The sequence below is a fragment of the Balaenoptera ricei genome, chromosome 14, assembly GCF_028023285.1.
Source record: "Balaenoptera ricei isolate mBalRic1 chromosome 14, mBalRic1.hap2, whole genome shotgun sequence".
Classification (NCBI taxonomy): Eukaryota; Metazoa; Chordata; class Mammalia; order Artiodactyla; family Balaenopteridae; genus Balaenoptera; species Balaenoptera ricei.
The window spans coordinates 36,193,700-36,207,752 of NC_082652.1; the positions used below are offsets into that span (position 1 = coordinate 36,193,700).

Genomic DNA, 14,053 nt, shown 5'->3' on the forward strand with positions numbered 1-14,053 from the left:
CCAAAGCTGGACACCTGGACATTCTTAATTTCTCACTCTTCCTTAATCTTCACATCCAGTGGACCACTAAATTACGCTGTTTCTATTTTTTTTTTTGGCTGCGCTGTGCAGCTTGTGGGATTTTTAGTTCCCCGACCAGGGATCGAATCCCGGGCCCTCAGCAGTGAGAGTGAGTAGTCCTAACCACTGGACCACCAGGGAATTCCCTGTTGTTTCAATCTTTAAATCTCTTTTCTCCATCCTCACTGCAATAGCGTTGGTTTGAATCCTTATGGCTCAGGATACTGTTAGATCTCTTAATTGTGTGTCTCTAGTCTCATGTACCCCTAACCTGTTCTTCAAAATGTCAACACTGTGAGCTTACTAAGATACACAGCTTTTATTCCCTTGCTTAAAAACCTTCAATGGTCCCTGCTACCTATAGAATAAAAATTCAACCAGTAAGCAAGAACAAGTAAGTCTCTTCAGAATTAGGTTTTTGTTTCTCCAGGCTTCTCCTCTATCCTATTGATACTTAAACTCATGGTAATTCTTTTTTTTTTTTCATGGTAATTCTTTAACATGCCATGCTCTTTGGTCTCTGGGCCTTCAGCAGCAGGGATGTGTGTGTATCCTTTCACGTATCCACTGGCCAACTCCTTCTGGTTATTCATCTCTCAGCTCACCTACCACTTCCTTCAGAAAGAACCTTGTGCTTATCTTTGGTGTATTATAAGAATCCACAGCATGCTGTATTTACACTCCAAAAGTATTATGATGAAAGTGATTGTTTTCATGTCCACCTTTCCACACAAAATAAGAATTCACAAAGGCAGATATTATATCACTAACACTTATTACAGTACAGGCATGTATAGCAGACTCTTAAAAAAGTTTGCTAAACAAATTTCAACTGCTAATATTTAATTTAAACTTTACACTTTATTCATAAGTATGATTGGTTTAATTTTCTTCTTTTGTGATAATCTTCGTTAGGTTGCGGTATGAGGGTTACACTAGCCTTATAAATTCCCTCCGTATTTATAGTGTATCCATTTCTCATTTTCTTTTTTCCTGCTTTTTCTTGAATGGTTTTGGCAATGATTTTAAAGTACTTATCAGATTGATTAGTTTTATTATTTTAATCTATTAATTTCTGTTTAACCTTTACTATTTCAAATGCTATTTTACCTTATGCCATCTTAACTTGGTTAAACTACTTGTCAAATTAAAAAAATAGTTTTAGTTTTTAGTCTCAAGCATATGATGTCACTGATCACTCCCTTTTTTTCCAGTTTTATTGAGATATAATTGATGTATAACATTGCATAGGTTTAAGATGTACAGCAAGATGATTTGATATATGTATATACTGGGAAATATTTACCACAAAGAGATTAGTTAGGATCACTCCTTTCTTGAAAAGTCTTCCCTACTTTGCCTTTTATAGCATATCTTCTTCTGATTATTCTTCAACTATTCTGTCCACTTCTTCTAAGTGCTTTTCCTACAATTTCCTTCTTTGGCCAATCCTTTGCCATTTTCTTCTACAATTCTCCCTAAGAAATATCACCCACATCCCTGGCTTCAACAATCACATATATACTAGAGACCCTAAAATCTGTACTTTCAGACCCAATATCTCTTTTATGTTCTGAATCCATTACTTCAACTTCCTTTTGGTTTTCTGCGGCCAATGGACAGCAAGCTCATCTCCCAAGCTGTCCCGGCTACTCCCAGCACTAGGTTTTCCTCCTCTAGGTTGCCCACCCCAGAAAAATGGAAGTCACTGTTGATCCTTCTTTCTCTCCTAGCTTTCATTTTTTTTTAAAAAACTTTTTGGCCTGGCTGCACGGCATATGGGATGTTAGTTCCCTGACCAGGGATCGAACTTGCGCCCCTTGCAGTGGAAGCGCAGAGTCTTCCGCTGGACCGCCAGGGAAGTCCCCTCTCCTAGCTTTCATTCAGCCACGAAATGCTTGGGTCCTATCTCCTTAACATTTCTTAAACCTGTCCCCTTCTTCATTTTCTACTCTAATACTATGGTTTAACCTCTTAATTTCAGTTCCCCTCTACGAAGTCATTTTTTTTCTATGCCCAAAGGAGTTTTGCAAAAAAAAATGCAACTCTGATTAGCATAATTGCATATATTGGTCTTCGTCTCCAAATGGGCTTTGTATTTCATATAAACTTCAGTTATATTTATCTTTGGAACATTAATATGGAGCCTAGCCTATTGTAGGCATTTCATAATCGCCTTCCCACCCTGCCCAAATTTTCCTGCCTATAGCCTTTAAAAAGTTTCAAGTCAGGGACTTCCCTGGTGGCGCAGTGTTTAAGAATCCACCTGTTGGGGCTTCCCTGGTGGCGCAGTGGTTAAGAATCCACCTGCCAATGCAAGGGCCACGGTTTTGAGCCCCGGTCCAGGAAGATCCCACATGCCGCGGAGCAACTAAGCCCATGTGCCACAACTACTGAGCCCACGTGCCACAACTACCGAAGCCCATGCACCTAGAGCCCGTGCTCTGCAACAAGAGAAGCCACCGCAATGAGAAGCCCGCACACTGCAACTAAGAGTAGCCCCCACTCGCCGCAACTAGAGAAAGCCCGCATGCAACAACGAAGACCCAACACAGCCAAAAATAATTTAAAAATACATTAAAAAAAAAAAAAAAGAAAAGAGGAAGCCATACAAGGCTAAATTACTTTAAAAAAAGAATCCACCTGCCAATGCAGGGGACACGGGTTCGATCCCTGGATCCCTGGTCTGGGAAGATCCCATATGCCGTGGAGCAACTAAGCCTGTGTGCCACAACTACTGAGCCCGTGCTCTAGAGCCCACGAGTCACAACTACTGAGCCCACGTGCCACAACTACTGAAGCCCATGCACCTAGAGCCCATGTGCCACAACTACTGAGCCCATGCGCCTAGAGCCTGTGCTCCTCAACAAGAGAAGCCACCTCAATGAGAAGCCCGCGCACTGCAACGAAGAGTAGCCCCTGCTCGCCACAACTAGAGAAAGCCCGCGCGCAGCAACGAAGACCCAATGCAGCCAAAAAATAAAAAAATCAATAAAAAATAAAAAAGTTTCAAGTCAGTTGAAAATATGTTTCAGTCAAGAGGTTCCTATTGCTTGAAATTCACGCCTTTTTCAGAGTCTTCAGGTTTATTGCCCATTCTAACCAGAGAGAAATTGAACTGAAGCAGGCTAAAGGAAGACTTTACCTCAAATAACCATCACCCCTGGGGAACACCTGTTAAAGCGGTCCGAATTCCTATCTTCTTTCCATACTGTGATGTTACAAAACGCACTGATTTGTAGAAACCCCAAATTATAGTAACAATAGTATCATGAAACTCTTCACTTATCTAACAACATTTTCTTTTTGTGGGAGGTGTGAAAAAATTCTTTCTAATACAAAATTATTTTAAAAGTTATCTGTGAAACGCATAGATTTTATTTCCAGATGAGAGAAAATAAACGTTTCTATTCTCAAAAAAGACAGGATTTCTTTTATATCTTGAAATCTGTTAGCCAGAACACAATAGTTCTCGAAAAGTTGAATTAGCTAGGGGTTTCCTTTAACTGTTTGGTGTTATACAAATAATACCTTTTGTTTGCATTTGAGAAGATTTTTTTAACTTTTCTTAATCAACTATAACAAAGTTTATCTAAAGGTTATTGAATATAATAGTATTCTTTCTCAGGTATATTGGTGATATTATGTTGCAAGTATCTCAGAAGCAGGAATTTTCTGAAACTACTTTTGGAAATAGACTTTTATAGGCATTTAAAGTTGAATCTCCCTGAATTCTATGGTCCTGAAAAATATGATAAATGGAAGTCTCTTAATGTATCATAGTTAGTTAGCTTCTAAGCACAAATGATAACATACTTACTTTTAAGGTAGCCTCCTCAATTCCCTTTTACTATAAAAAGGAATATTACTAAATTATCTTAAGTTAAAGGAGGCAATTCTCTGTTAGAAAAAAAGCGAGCTTTACTCAGTTTCATATCACTTCATCATCAATGATATGTGAAGCTTAGAATGTTTAAGTAACTTAAAAAGTTACTTCAAGTGTTTCTAGGTCAAGGGTATACCTGACTCTCATTTTTCATAATATTTTATTAAAAATTCATTCCTCAGCAATCAGAAAACACAAAATGTTATGTTTATTTATAATGACTCTGTTTCATTACTTACTTGTTCTAAAGTATCCTCTAACCCCATCTTCTTATTTAGAGCTTTATTAATTTCTTCTTCAGTTTGGTTCAAGAGTTCTTTGAGCGGTACCTATAAAATACATAAGAATATGGGTTACATATGACATATGTAATTACAAAATTTCTCTCATGAGGCATCTTTTGGAGAAAAAAAGTGAAGCCATGGTATCTTTAATCTAATAAACCATCAGTAAGAAAATAAAACAAAAAAATTTTTAATGCAATTTCTATAACTATAGAATGTAACTTGCTTTTGGTTTTGAATAATTGCAAAATTCTAGATTTGCTTCTCTACTCTGGAAATTCACTGCCATTATTTAAACACTCTATAAGTACACAGTTTAATTCAAGTACACTTGAAAACAACTTATATGTAGGTTTTATTTTTATGCTATGCTCTCTAGATGCATCATTTTTCTTTTAATCCTTTTCAATTATTTAGTCTTACAATTATCTGCTTATATTTCTTCTTTATTTTTACGTATTTATTCTTTTGGCCGCGCCACATGGCATGCGGGATCTTAGTTCCCTGGATTGAACCCGTGCCCCCTGCAGTGGAAGTATGGAGTCTTAACCACTGGACTGCCAGGTAAGTCCCTCTTCTTTATTTTTTTGCTCCTCATTCTAACTCTGTTGTAATAGCAGAAGACTTGAAACATGGCAAATGTCCATCAGCAAGGACTGGTTGAATAAGCCACACAATGTAGGACTGAGGCTACAAAAGGAACGAGGAAGATCTCGACACTGTCAGGGAGAGGGAAATTCCCCCTCTACCCTTCTTGAGTTCTTGTGGCAGGACTTATAACAAAACTGAGAGAAAAGGGACTCTTACCACTTTCCCTTCCACAAGATCCTGCAGTCAGAGACCCTGGAGGCTGACATGGCAAGAAATCTTACTTTCTGCCTGCTTTGGCAGATGTCCCAGGATCTCTCAGTGGCAGCAGTTTTCCAGCTGGTGATTTCTCCAGGCTTGCTTGCCAAAACTGCCTGGGAGAGGGAAACCTCCCCCTCCCCAACAACATACTCCTATGAGAGATCTGGGGTGGGTTGATCCATGAATAATGCAAGGTGGGTGTCCAGATATAACTCAGGGACAGCCAGATGGAAGAGATGCATAGGGCAAGGTATGTAGGAAGAGGTGCAGCGCTTCTATGCTCTCTGGGCATGCCACTCTCCCTGCATCTCCACATGTACACCAACAAGCTCTTATCTGCCTGCATTTCTTATATTTATCCTCTATTCTACTGATTTTGTTTGAACACAGTACTTCATCCCTTCCTCTTTTTTTTTATTGAGATGAAACTCACATTTTATAATGGTTAAACTGAAATAATTAAGTTAAAATATTAATTTAACATAAAATTAACTCTTTTAAAGTGCACAACTCAGTGGCATTTAGTACATTCACAATGTACTCCCATTCTAGAACAATTTCATCACTCCAAAAGAAAACCCTGTACATTACTATGTTTTCAGTAGGTCTTTTGAAGTCACTGCTGAGTTTTAATTTTGGCTGTTCTTTTTTGAAAGATGCAATTGCCTCTTCAATCTCTTTAAGAACTTTTCTCCAAATACTACTTATAACAGTTGGGACTGCATCTTCTTGATGCCATTTCTATTTTTATTGTCCTATTATTATGTAAAACTATTTCCAGGGAGCAAAAAAAAACACATTTCCCTCTTTTCTGAGCATATGCATTCTTTTTGAACCAGGTAATCTTTTTTACAGCAATTTAATTCAGGAAATTGTTTTCTTGAACTAGCATGAAAAACTACTCAAAATAGAGGTGAGTAAATGCTATCTGCCTGCCTGCCTATCTATCTACCTACCTAGCTATTGCTTGAGAAACAATACAGTAAAAGATTAAATGTTTACTGGATGCATTTTTTCTATTAAAAATGAGTTTAGCTTTATTTAATCAAAGTCTGTCCACCAACGAACTGTAATCTGGGAAAGTAGGAACTGTATCTTTCTAGGTATTTTTTTTTTTTTTTTTTGGCCATGCTGCACAGCTTGTGGGATCTTAGTTCCCTGACCAGGGACTGAACCTGGGCCCAGCAATAAAAGTGCCAAGTCCTAACCACTAGACTGCCAGCAAATTCCTCTTTCTGGGTATTTTATCTCCAGCATCTAGCGGGTATGGAACGTAGTATGTAATCAATAAATAATTTATGGGATAAATGAGTGATTCTAAGGGGAAAAAAAATGTATGGCTTTAGACTTTGATTGGCATGCTTCTATTAAAAACTATTTTGAAAACTGACATATTTTGGGGGGCCACTAAAATACTAAAATCTGTGAATAATTGAGAAGTTGAAATTAAAATTTTTCTTCCCCAAATTACACCTTTGACCATATTTGAAAATTATGTGCAGTTTTCTCATTATTGACTCTCGGTGTTACTTAGTGCTCTATTATATCTCATGCCTTCATGTGTGTCCCTGTGCCTGAAACTTTTCCACAGACCACCCTCATAAACATCTCATCTTTGAAGATTTCATTCCAGGTTCACCAACTCTGTGGGGACTTTTCTCTCAATTCTGAGAACTGATCTTGTTACCATACCTTGTAAAGGCTTCTAATAAAGCACGTATATAGCATTTATTTTTATGTCTTTCTCCCCTGAGGGGACTAGTAGCAACTTGACAGCAAGTATCAGGTCATTTTTGTCTTTATAATCCTGGCGTCTACTTTATATGTAATCATATCTTTTATTGGATAGTTGAATGGTAAAGTATGTAGAGAGGAAGACAAGGCTTTATAATTTGGAGAGTAAGGTACAATAGAGAGCAGATGTCTACTACCAAGAGGAAAGAAGATAAAAAGTTTCAGTGCTGTATTTCTATGTTCAGTGCTGAGTTATGGACATGCTAAAGTTTAAACTCTTACTTATAAATATTATGAGCCAGACATCAACCATATCATTTAAAAACCTTGAGAAGTACTCACGATTACGTACATAAACTTGAGCTCTGTATTTGACAAGGCAGTTGGCACCAGCTTCAGGATTAAACTTAATTTCAAAGTCATAACCTTTGGAATTTTCAGCACCCTTAGGGATAAGTTTTAATTTTCTAGCCAACTTATGATACTCTGCTAATTGCGTTTCAATCTGTAAGAAGAGAACACAAAAACAAACATTAAAAAAACCCAGAGCCCCATTCCACATGGTTTACAATTGGCATTTTTTGGCAGTTTTACACAAAATTATGTGTTTTTTAGTAGTTTATAATTTAGTATTTTTATAGTAGTTTATAATTTATTTTTTTAGTAGTTTATAATTTAGTATTTTTAGTAGTAAGAATGGCAGTTTTAAAATATAAAGAATGAAAGATTTTTTTCACATTAAATTGTAGGATAGTTTTAACACCATAATTAATTAGTAAGTAATATACTACTGTTCCTCCATTTATCTGACAAAGAGTTTGGAATAAAAGTCCATGTTCAGGTATTAATTAAAATTTGCTTTTTAAAGTACCAGAGAAATTATGAAACGAAAACAAACTTAGTTTTGTCAATGTACAAAATATTTCATTTATCCAAAATTAGAGAAATGTAGTCACTTAAGTCTCAAAATATTATTTCAACTGTTTTGATAAAAATATTTTACTAATATGTTCCACATTTCCTGGTCTCCTTCCCTTTGTTCAGGGCTCTGTTCAAATTACATCATCAGAAAGGCTTTCCCTCTAATATAACACCCCCAATTTCTCTACCCTCTTACTTTACTCCTCTTCATAGCACTTATTACTACCTGACATATATTATTTATTTATTCATCTCCATTACTTGAAAGTATGCTCCATGAAAGCAGTTGCATCCCCAACACCTAGAACAGTATTTGGCATACAGTACCTAGTTTTTGATTAAATAAATGAATTTGCAGAGTCTAGGCAATTTATTTTCATACTGCTTCCTCCATTTAATACATACTTAGTTTCTCATTGCTGTTATCCACCCATAAAATTGAATACTTTGAAAGAATGAAATGGCAAAAGTACCTATTGGAATCCGATTAAATAATTTGCAATTTCCAAAAATTTATCAGCTCTCAAAAGCAATAGTACTTATATGTTAAATTTAAGATTCCTTACTAATAAATCAGGAAATCATTTCAACTACTATAGTAGCTCTCTAGGGACCACTAAAATATGTAGGTCTATTTGTCTTTACAGTAAATGATCCCAGGGATAGTTTCTTCTCTTTTTCACTAGGATTTTATTTCTGTAATAAAACATCTTTCTCAAGCCCATGCACTTTATCACGCCTAACTGCAGGGAGAGCAAACATGTGGCACATTTCTCCTTCCCACAGCTAATTCAGACAGTGAAAACTCATCACACTCTTTCCTGATGAGTCTAGATGCAGCCTCAATGTCTATCTCAACAAAGAGCTCCTGAAGGACACTACCAGTCAGAGGTGGCATGTGGAATAAAAATCAGTCTAGAAATAAAGGTAATGGCTGGAATGTTTATGTTGGCCTTTTGCATTCTGCTACCATTCTTTAATATCTCTCCTACTCAGTACCCTAAGGCTTTCTTCTCACTGTCCATGGCCCTACTCTTGCCCCTCATAGGCCACTGCTTACCCAGATAACTTTCTCCTTTCAGCCTCCAAATCCTCCAAATCAAACATAGCATTCATACAGCTAGATTTAGCTAGTTAAACAGAGTTTGCTTAAGTCCAGAGACTCGTAACTTCCCCTTTCCCACACAGTGCCTGAGAGAGAAGATATATTAATAACTGTTGAGGTGACATTTCAGGTTCCCGACCTAGTCTAACCACACTTTACTTTATAAATAAGGAAACTGAGGCTATGAGAAGTCAGAGGACACGCTGAGGTCACAGAAACATGTGGAGGCAAATCCAGGGCTAACACAGGTTTACCAAATTCTAGGTTCAAAGACTTGGGAACACCACCACAGCCTATTTCTTATAAATGTATATTTTTCTCCTTAATACACGGGGACAGAGATTACCAGGTCAGGAGTATGAGGGAGCACAGATGAAACTCCAATAGCATTACCTACAATTCAGCTTCTTATTTCTACCACCTTACTGCCACAGATCCTCATCTGACTGGTTTGCTCCCTTCTACCCATTTTTCACATTACCAAAAATGAGATCTTTCTGAAATGTGATCTTATCCGTTTAAAAATTTTAAAGGCTTCCTGGAGCTTTCAGGATAAAGTTCAAACTTCTAAACGTGAAAAGGATCTTCACCACTTGGTCTCTGCTTATCCTTGAGTCTCATCTTTTGCACATGCTCCCATCCCTTGCTATTAAGCTCCAGCCATACGAAAACCTTAGGGTACCAGAGTGCACCATGCTATTTTCTCCCTGAGCTTTCCCATAGACTTCTTTGTTTGCTGGCTCCCCTAGCCTTGCCATGTTAACTCTCCCTTACACTTCCCAATTCAGTTCAGGTGTACATCTTCAAGGAAGCCTTTCTAAAATCTACCTCCATCCATTTCCCCACACCATGCACACCAAAATCTTGGTTAGGTGTACTATATGCTCCCTCAGTACACTGTGCGAACATCTATTGGAGGTCTGATCTCATGGTAGAAAAATATTTACTAGAATGGAAGTTTCTTAAGCTTCTATGTCTTTTTATCTCCCCTCTACACCCAGCATGGTAAGTGGCACACAGCAGATGTTAAATAAATGTTTAAGTAGTGAGGAGGTAAATGAAGAAATGACTCATATCCACTTCTGGAATAAAAGGCTTGGGATTTATGAAAATTATTTTCATGGGCTTAGAGACATTTTTGCTCACTTCTTGGTTCATTATTGGAAAATACAGGCTACCTTAAAAACGACAGAGAAATTGGGCTGTTACTGAATTGACATAAAGGGATGAGCGTGTTTTTAGTAAAATGTCAATGCTGAAAAATTTTACCTTTTTAGCCAATTTATTCTACCCACTCAGTTGTTCTTAACTGGGATAGACTTTTACAAACGTTAAGTTTGAATGAGGTGCCACTCTGGGAATGGTATGACATACCGCCTCTTTGCCTCGGGCATATTTCAGTTCCTCATTCCACAACTGCTGTTGTTCAGCCTCCAGCTCCTTGGTTAATTTATTAATGGTCTGCTGCAATTCATTTCTTTCATGATTTATTCTCTCAATGTCTGCAACTGAGTACTTCTGGTTATCAACAATATTCTGTAGTCGAGAATTCTCCTGTTTCATTGTTTCACATTCTAGTTCTGCATTGAAAAAGAAAAAATTTGTTAAGTTCCTTCAATTCCTACAAATAAAGTGATGCCGTTATTTAATAGAGTTGACCCCCACACATAATGATTACGATTAAGAATTGTTAGACTTAACAGATAGTCTGCTGTTGTTCAGTTAAAATGCTTTTAATACTCCGACATGATTCTCTGCAAAAAGTCAGAAAACCCACAAGTTCTTCACAAACAAAAAATATTTAAATAAACATATATCAGTTTATTCTTATTTCACTGATATTTTCAGTGGTTTCATAAGATATTAAGCAACCATAGTGGTTAGGTTCTTGCTTTACCAAAATTTGTAATCATGAACGATGATATTGTACCAAGAGAAGATGGTGCATACAAACAGCAAATGATCATGAAAGGGGAAGAAAAGTTATCAAGTTTAAAATATTTGGTGTTCTATAGAACAGTGATGCCAACATTTTATGACTCATAGCTTATAAAAAATATGACAGTATTTTTAAGCAGGCTGGGATAAATGGATGAGAATGCTCATGACCAAAGGGGTCATGGAAATCATCCTGAGGGCTGAGAGGATCAAAATCTTGGCTTTGTTATAACTCAGTCGTATTGTAGTACTGTAGTTGGGAAGCTCCACACCTGAGCTCAAAATGAATTAAGTGGTTGGTTTAAGTAAAACTTCATTTATTACAGGAATTGGCACAAAAAATCCACAATATGCAATATCTATAGAGTTATATATGTCTCATTCACACTCTTGGCCATGAATGACTTTAAATAATCAAGAAAGTTAAAGAAATTCAGAATAAAGTATTTTAGGTTAACAGTTATCAAATTGCTGTCTCAAACGAAATCACTGTGCAATGGCAAATGACTGCTGAAGTATTTCTCTCTCTCCTACCCAGTTTGCAATTACTGGGAAAAAAGTCTCACAAGAAAAGTGGGAAGGATAAAAATTCTCTAGATTAAATACCAATAAGGAAGATAAATTATTAATATTATAAAGTATTGATTTAATTGCATTACAAACATTGCTATAATAAAAAATTAGTTTATGGCTCCTTGTCGTCATGGAGAACAAACATTAGTGGTCAAGTTTAAACTATTTAAAGAGTTGGTTTACAGCAAAGCTAATATATGTAATCAGACTTATTTGGAAAAAAATAAAACAATTTAGCAAATACTCCAGATAATTATTGTTCTTGATTTTAGACAGATGATCAATATTCCATAGACTAAGAACTAAATCAAATATCCTAAGGACTATCTATATAAATCCTACATGACACAAACACAGCCTATAAAACCCTAAATGAATAAAACTGAAGCAGGCAGAGGCCTGGGAAAATAGTATAGTAGGTCCATATAGTTATTTATTAATTTTGTAAACTGCCAGCCAATGGCTCTGTGATGTGTAGATATCTTTCTTCGATCTCCTTTTGGCACCATAGAAGCATCAATCAATTCATGTGTCACAGTATTTTCAAGGTTTTATGATTAAGATCCATATGTGTTTATGAAAACAAGGTTAGGAGCATACCAGATATAAACATGCTTTTTTTAGTTGGGCTTTCATAGTACTAGCATCTTTCCATCTTATTTTCAATCAGCTTAAGCTGTTGAGTAGCTTAGGAGCTGGTGATAGAGGATAAGGAAAATATAGCAGACTGAGGCCAGCAGAGATTTAAAAATCTGGCTTATTAATTACAAGGTGGAATAGAAGATATATTTATATTCAGGCAGCTTGTGTTCTTAGATAAGGTCCCTCTTGGCTTTAAAAAGCCAGGTGTCTGAAAACATGTTAGAAGGTGTAGTAGGTTGAATAATGACCACCCAAAGATAGGAAGTCCTAATCCCTGGAATTTGTAAACATTACCATATTTAGTAAAGGGGTCTTCACAGATATGATTAAGTATTTTGAGATGAGGAGATTACCCTGGATTATCGAGGTGGGCCCTAAATGCCATCATAAATGTCCTTAAAAGATAAAGGCAGAGAGAAATTAACATAGGCAGAAGAGAGAGAGACACACACACACAGAAGGCAATGTGAGGATGGAGGCAGAGACTGGAGTGACAGGGCCACAATCTCAGGAATGTCATCAGATACCAGAAGCTGGAAGAAGCAAGGAATGGATTCTCCCACAGAGTCCTGGGAGGAAGTGTGGCCCTGCTGGATTTCCAACCTCTAGCCTTCTGTGAGTGAATAAATTTCCATTGTTTTAAGCCACCAAGTTTGTGGTATTTCGTTACAGCAGCCTCAGAAAACTAATACGTAAGCCACTAAAAACTTGGTTGCCTGATACATTACCATTAGAGGCAAAAAGATACAGATGACAAAGCTGTCTCTACATGTGATAAGTCCCACACAGGTCCCCATCCCAGTCTGAATGACCTCTTTCAGCATTAGTTGTGCTTACCTACTCTAGAAATTTCCTCATCGAGGCCATTCAATTTCTGGTCAAGAATGGCTGAATGGGACTCCAAATTGCTCATGTATGCCTGATATTTTTGAACATCTGCTTGTAAGGAAGCTTTCAGTTTTCTCAATGACTCTAGGCGATTCTTTAAAAGAAGAGAAAGTGCGATTAGTTATTCTCGTCAATAATGATGCCAAACGTTACTTAAAAGTTAAAGCAATATTATTTAAATTCATCTTAAAGAAAGGTAAATTAGTTTCCTTTTCACTTTTAGAGGGAGTCAAAAGAACTAAAACGGTAGCTTACTGTTATTACCTAATCAAGAAGATGTACGTACTTTTCGGAAGTCAGTTTGGGACAGAAAAAGTCCAGGGCCAGAATGAAAAAGAACAAACATTTAAAATCTGTTATTTTACAGAACAGTCTAGGGGCTTCCGTAATATAAAACACAAAATAAAATTAGATATCTGGATATTATCATTTAGCTTTTAGAAAGCCCTCTGGATACAATATATTATATAAACCCATTTATTACCATTCTCTTTCCACTAACTACAAAACTCAGGGCCTCTTGTAAGTAGTGCTCCCTAGAGGTATATAACATGCGGACCTTGTTCTAAAGATCTTTTTGGTCTTATGTAAACAGGTAAGACTCTTTCATCATATTCTGAACACTATTAGTCCAAGACTGATAGATCACAAGGGAAAACAAAACTCTAGGGATACCAAACACGTTTTCATTAGGAGTTCTGTCCTATGTAAAAAAAAATAACTTTTAACAAGCTTATTTTGTTAATGTATTTTTTAAAAAAATAGATAAAGAAACAGCTGGTGTTGTCCAACGAGACCCAAGAGTATAAGTAAGTGTATAAGCCTGTTGAAGATAAGCATGTTTACTAACCGGTTCTTTTTCTCTTTCTTGTTCCAATCTTGCAATCTGTTCATTCAATGCTCTGTTTTTTGCTGCTAATGATTCCAGCTTGGAAGCATCTACATTAAACAAATCCTCTGGAGAAAAAAACCCAGAAACTTCATAAGGTCTCAAATCTGCCTAAAAAATTCTCCCCCAGGTTTTTACCATTGCTCTCTTCCTCACTTCCTCTAGTCTCTACTCAAAACATCCCACTGAAGGACATCCTACCGTCTGTAAAACTGCAACCCTTCCCTTTGGTCCACCGCACTCTCTACCTCCCTATCCTACTTCATTTTCCTCCGGAGCACTTA

The 14,053-nt window shown here is 36.8% G+C and overlaps 1 protein-coding gene across 1 annotated transcript in view; it reads right to left on the reverse strand.

The window, feature by feature from the left end:
* Positions 1 to 14,053, reverse strand: part of NDC80 (NDC80 kinetochore complex component) — a 61,861-nt gene that overhangs the window by 17,209 nt on the left and 30,599 nt on the right. The window contains exons 9-13 of the mRNA XM_059894276.1: positions 13,731 to 13,837; positions 12,830 to 12,974; positions 10,214 to 10,419; positions 7,166 to 7,318; positions 4,186 to 4,275 (exon numbers count right to left, since the gene is read on the reverse strand). Coding sequence (XP_059750259.1) covers positions 4,186 to 4,275; positions 7,166 to 7,318; positions 10,214 to 10,419; positions 12,830 to 12,974; positions 13,731 to 13,837 — 701 coding nt within the window. The remainder of the gene's footprint in view (positions 1 to 4,185; positions 4,276 to 7,165; positions 7,319 to 10,213; positions 10,420 to 12,829; positions 12,975 to 13,730; positions 13,838 to 14,053) is intronic.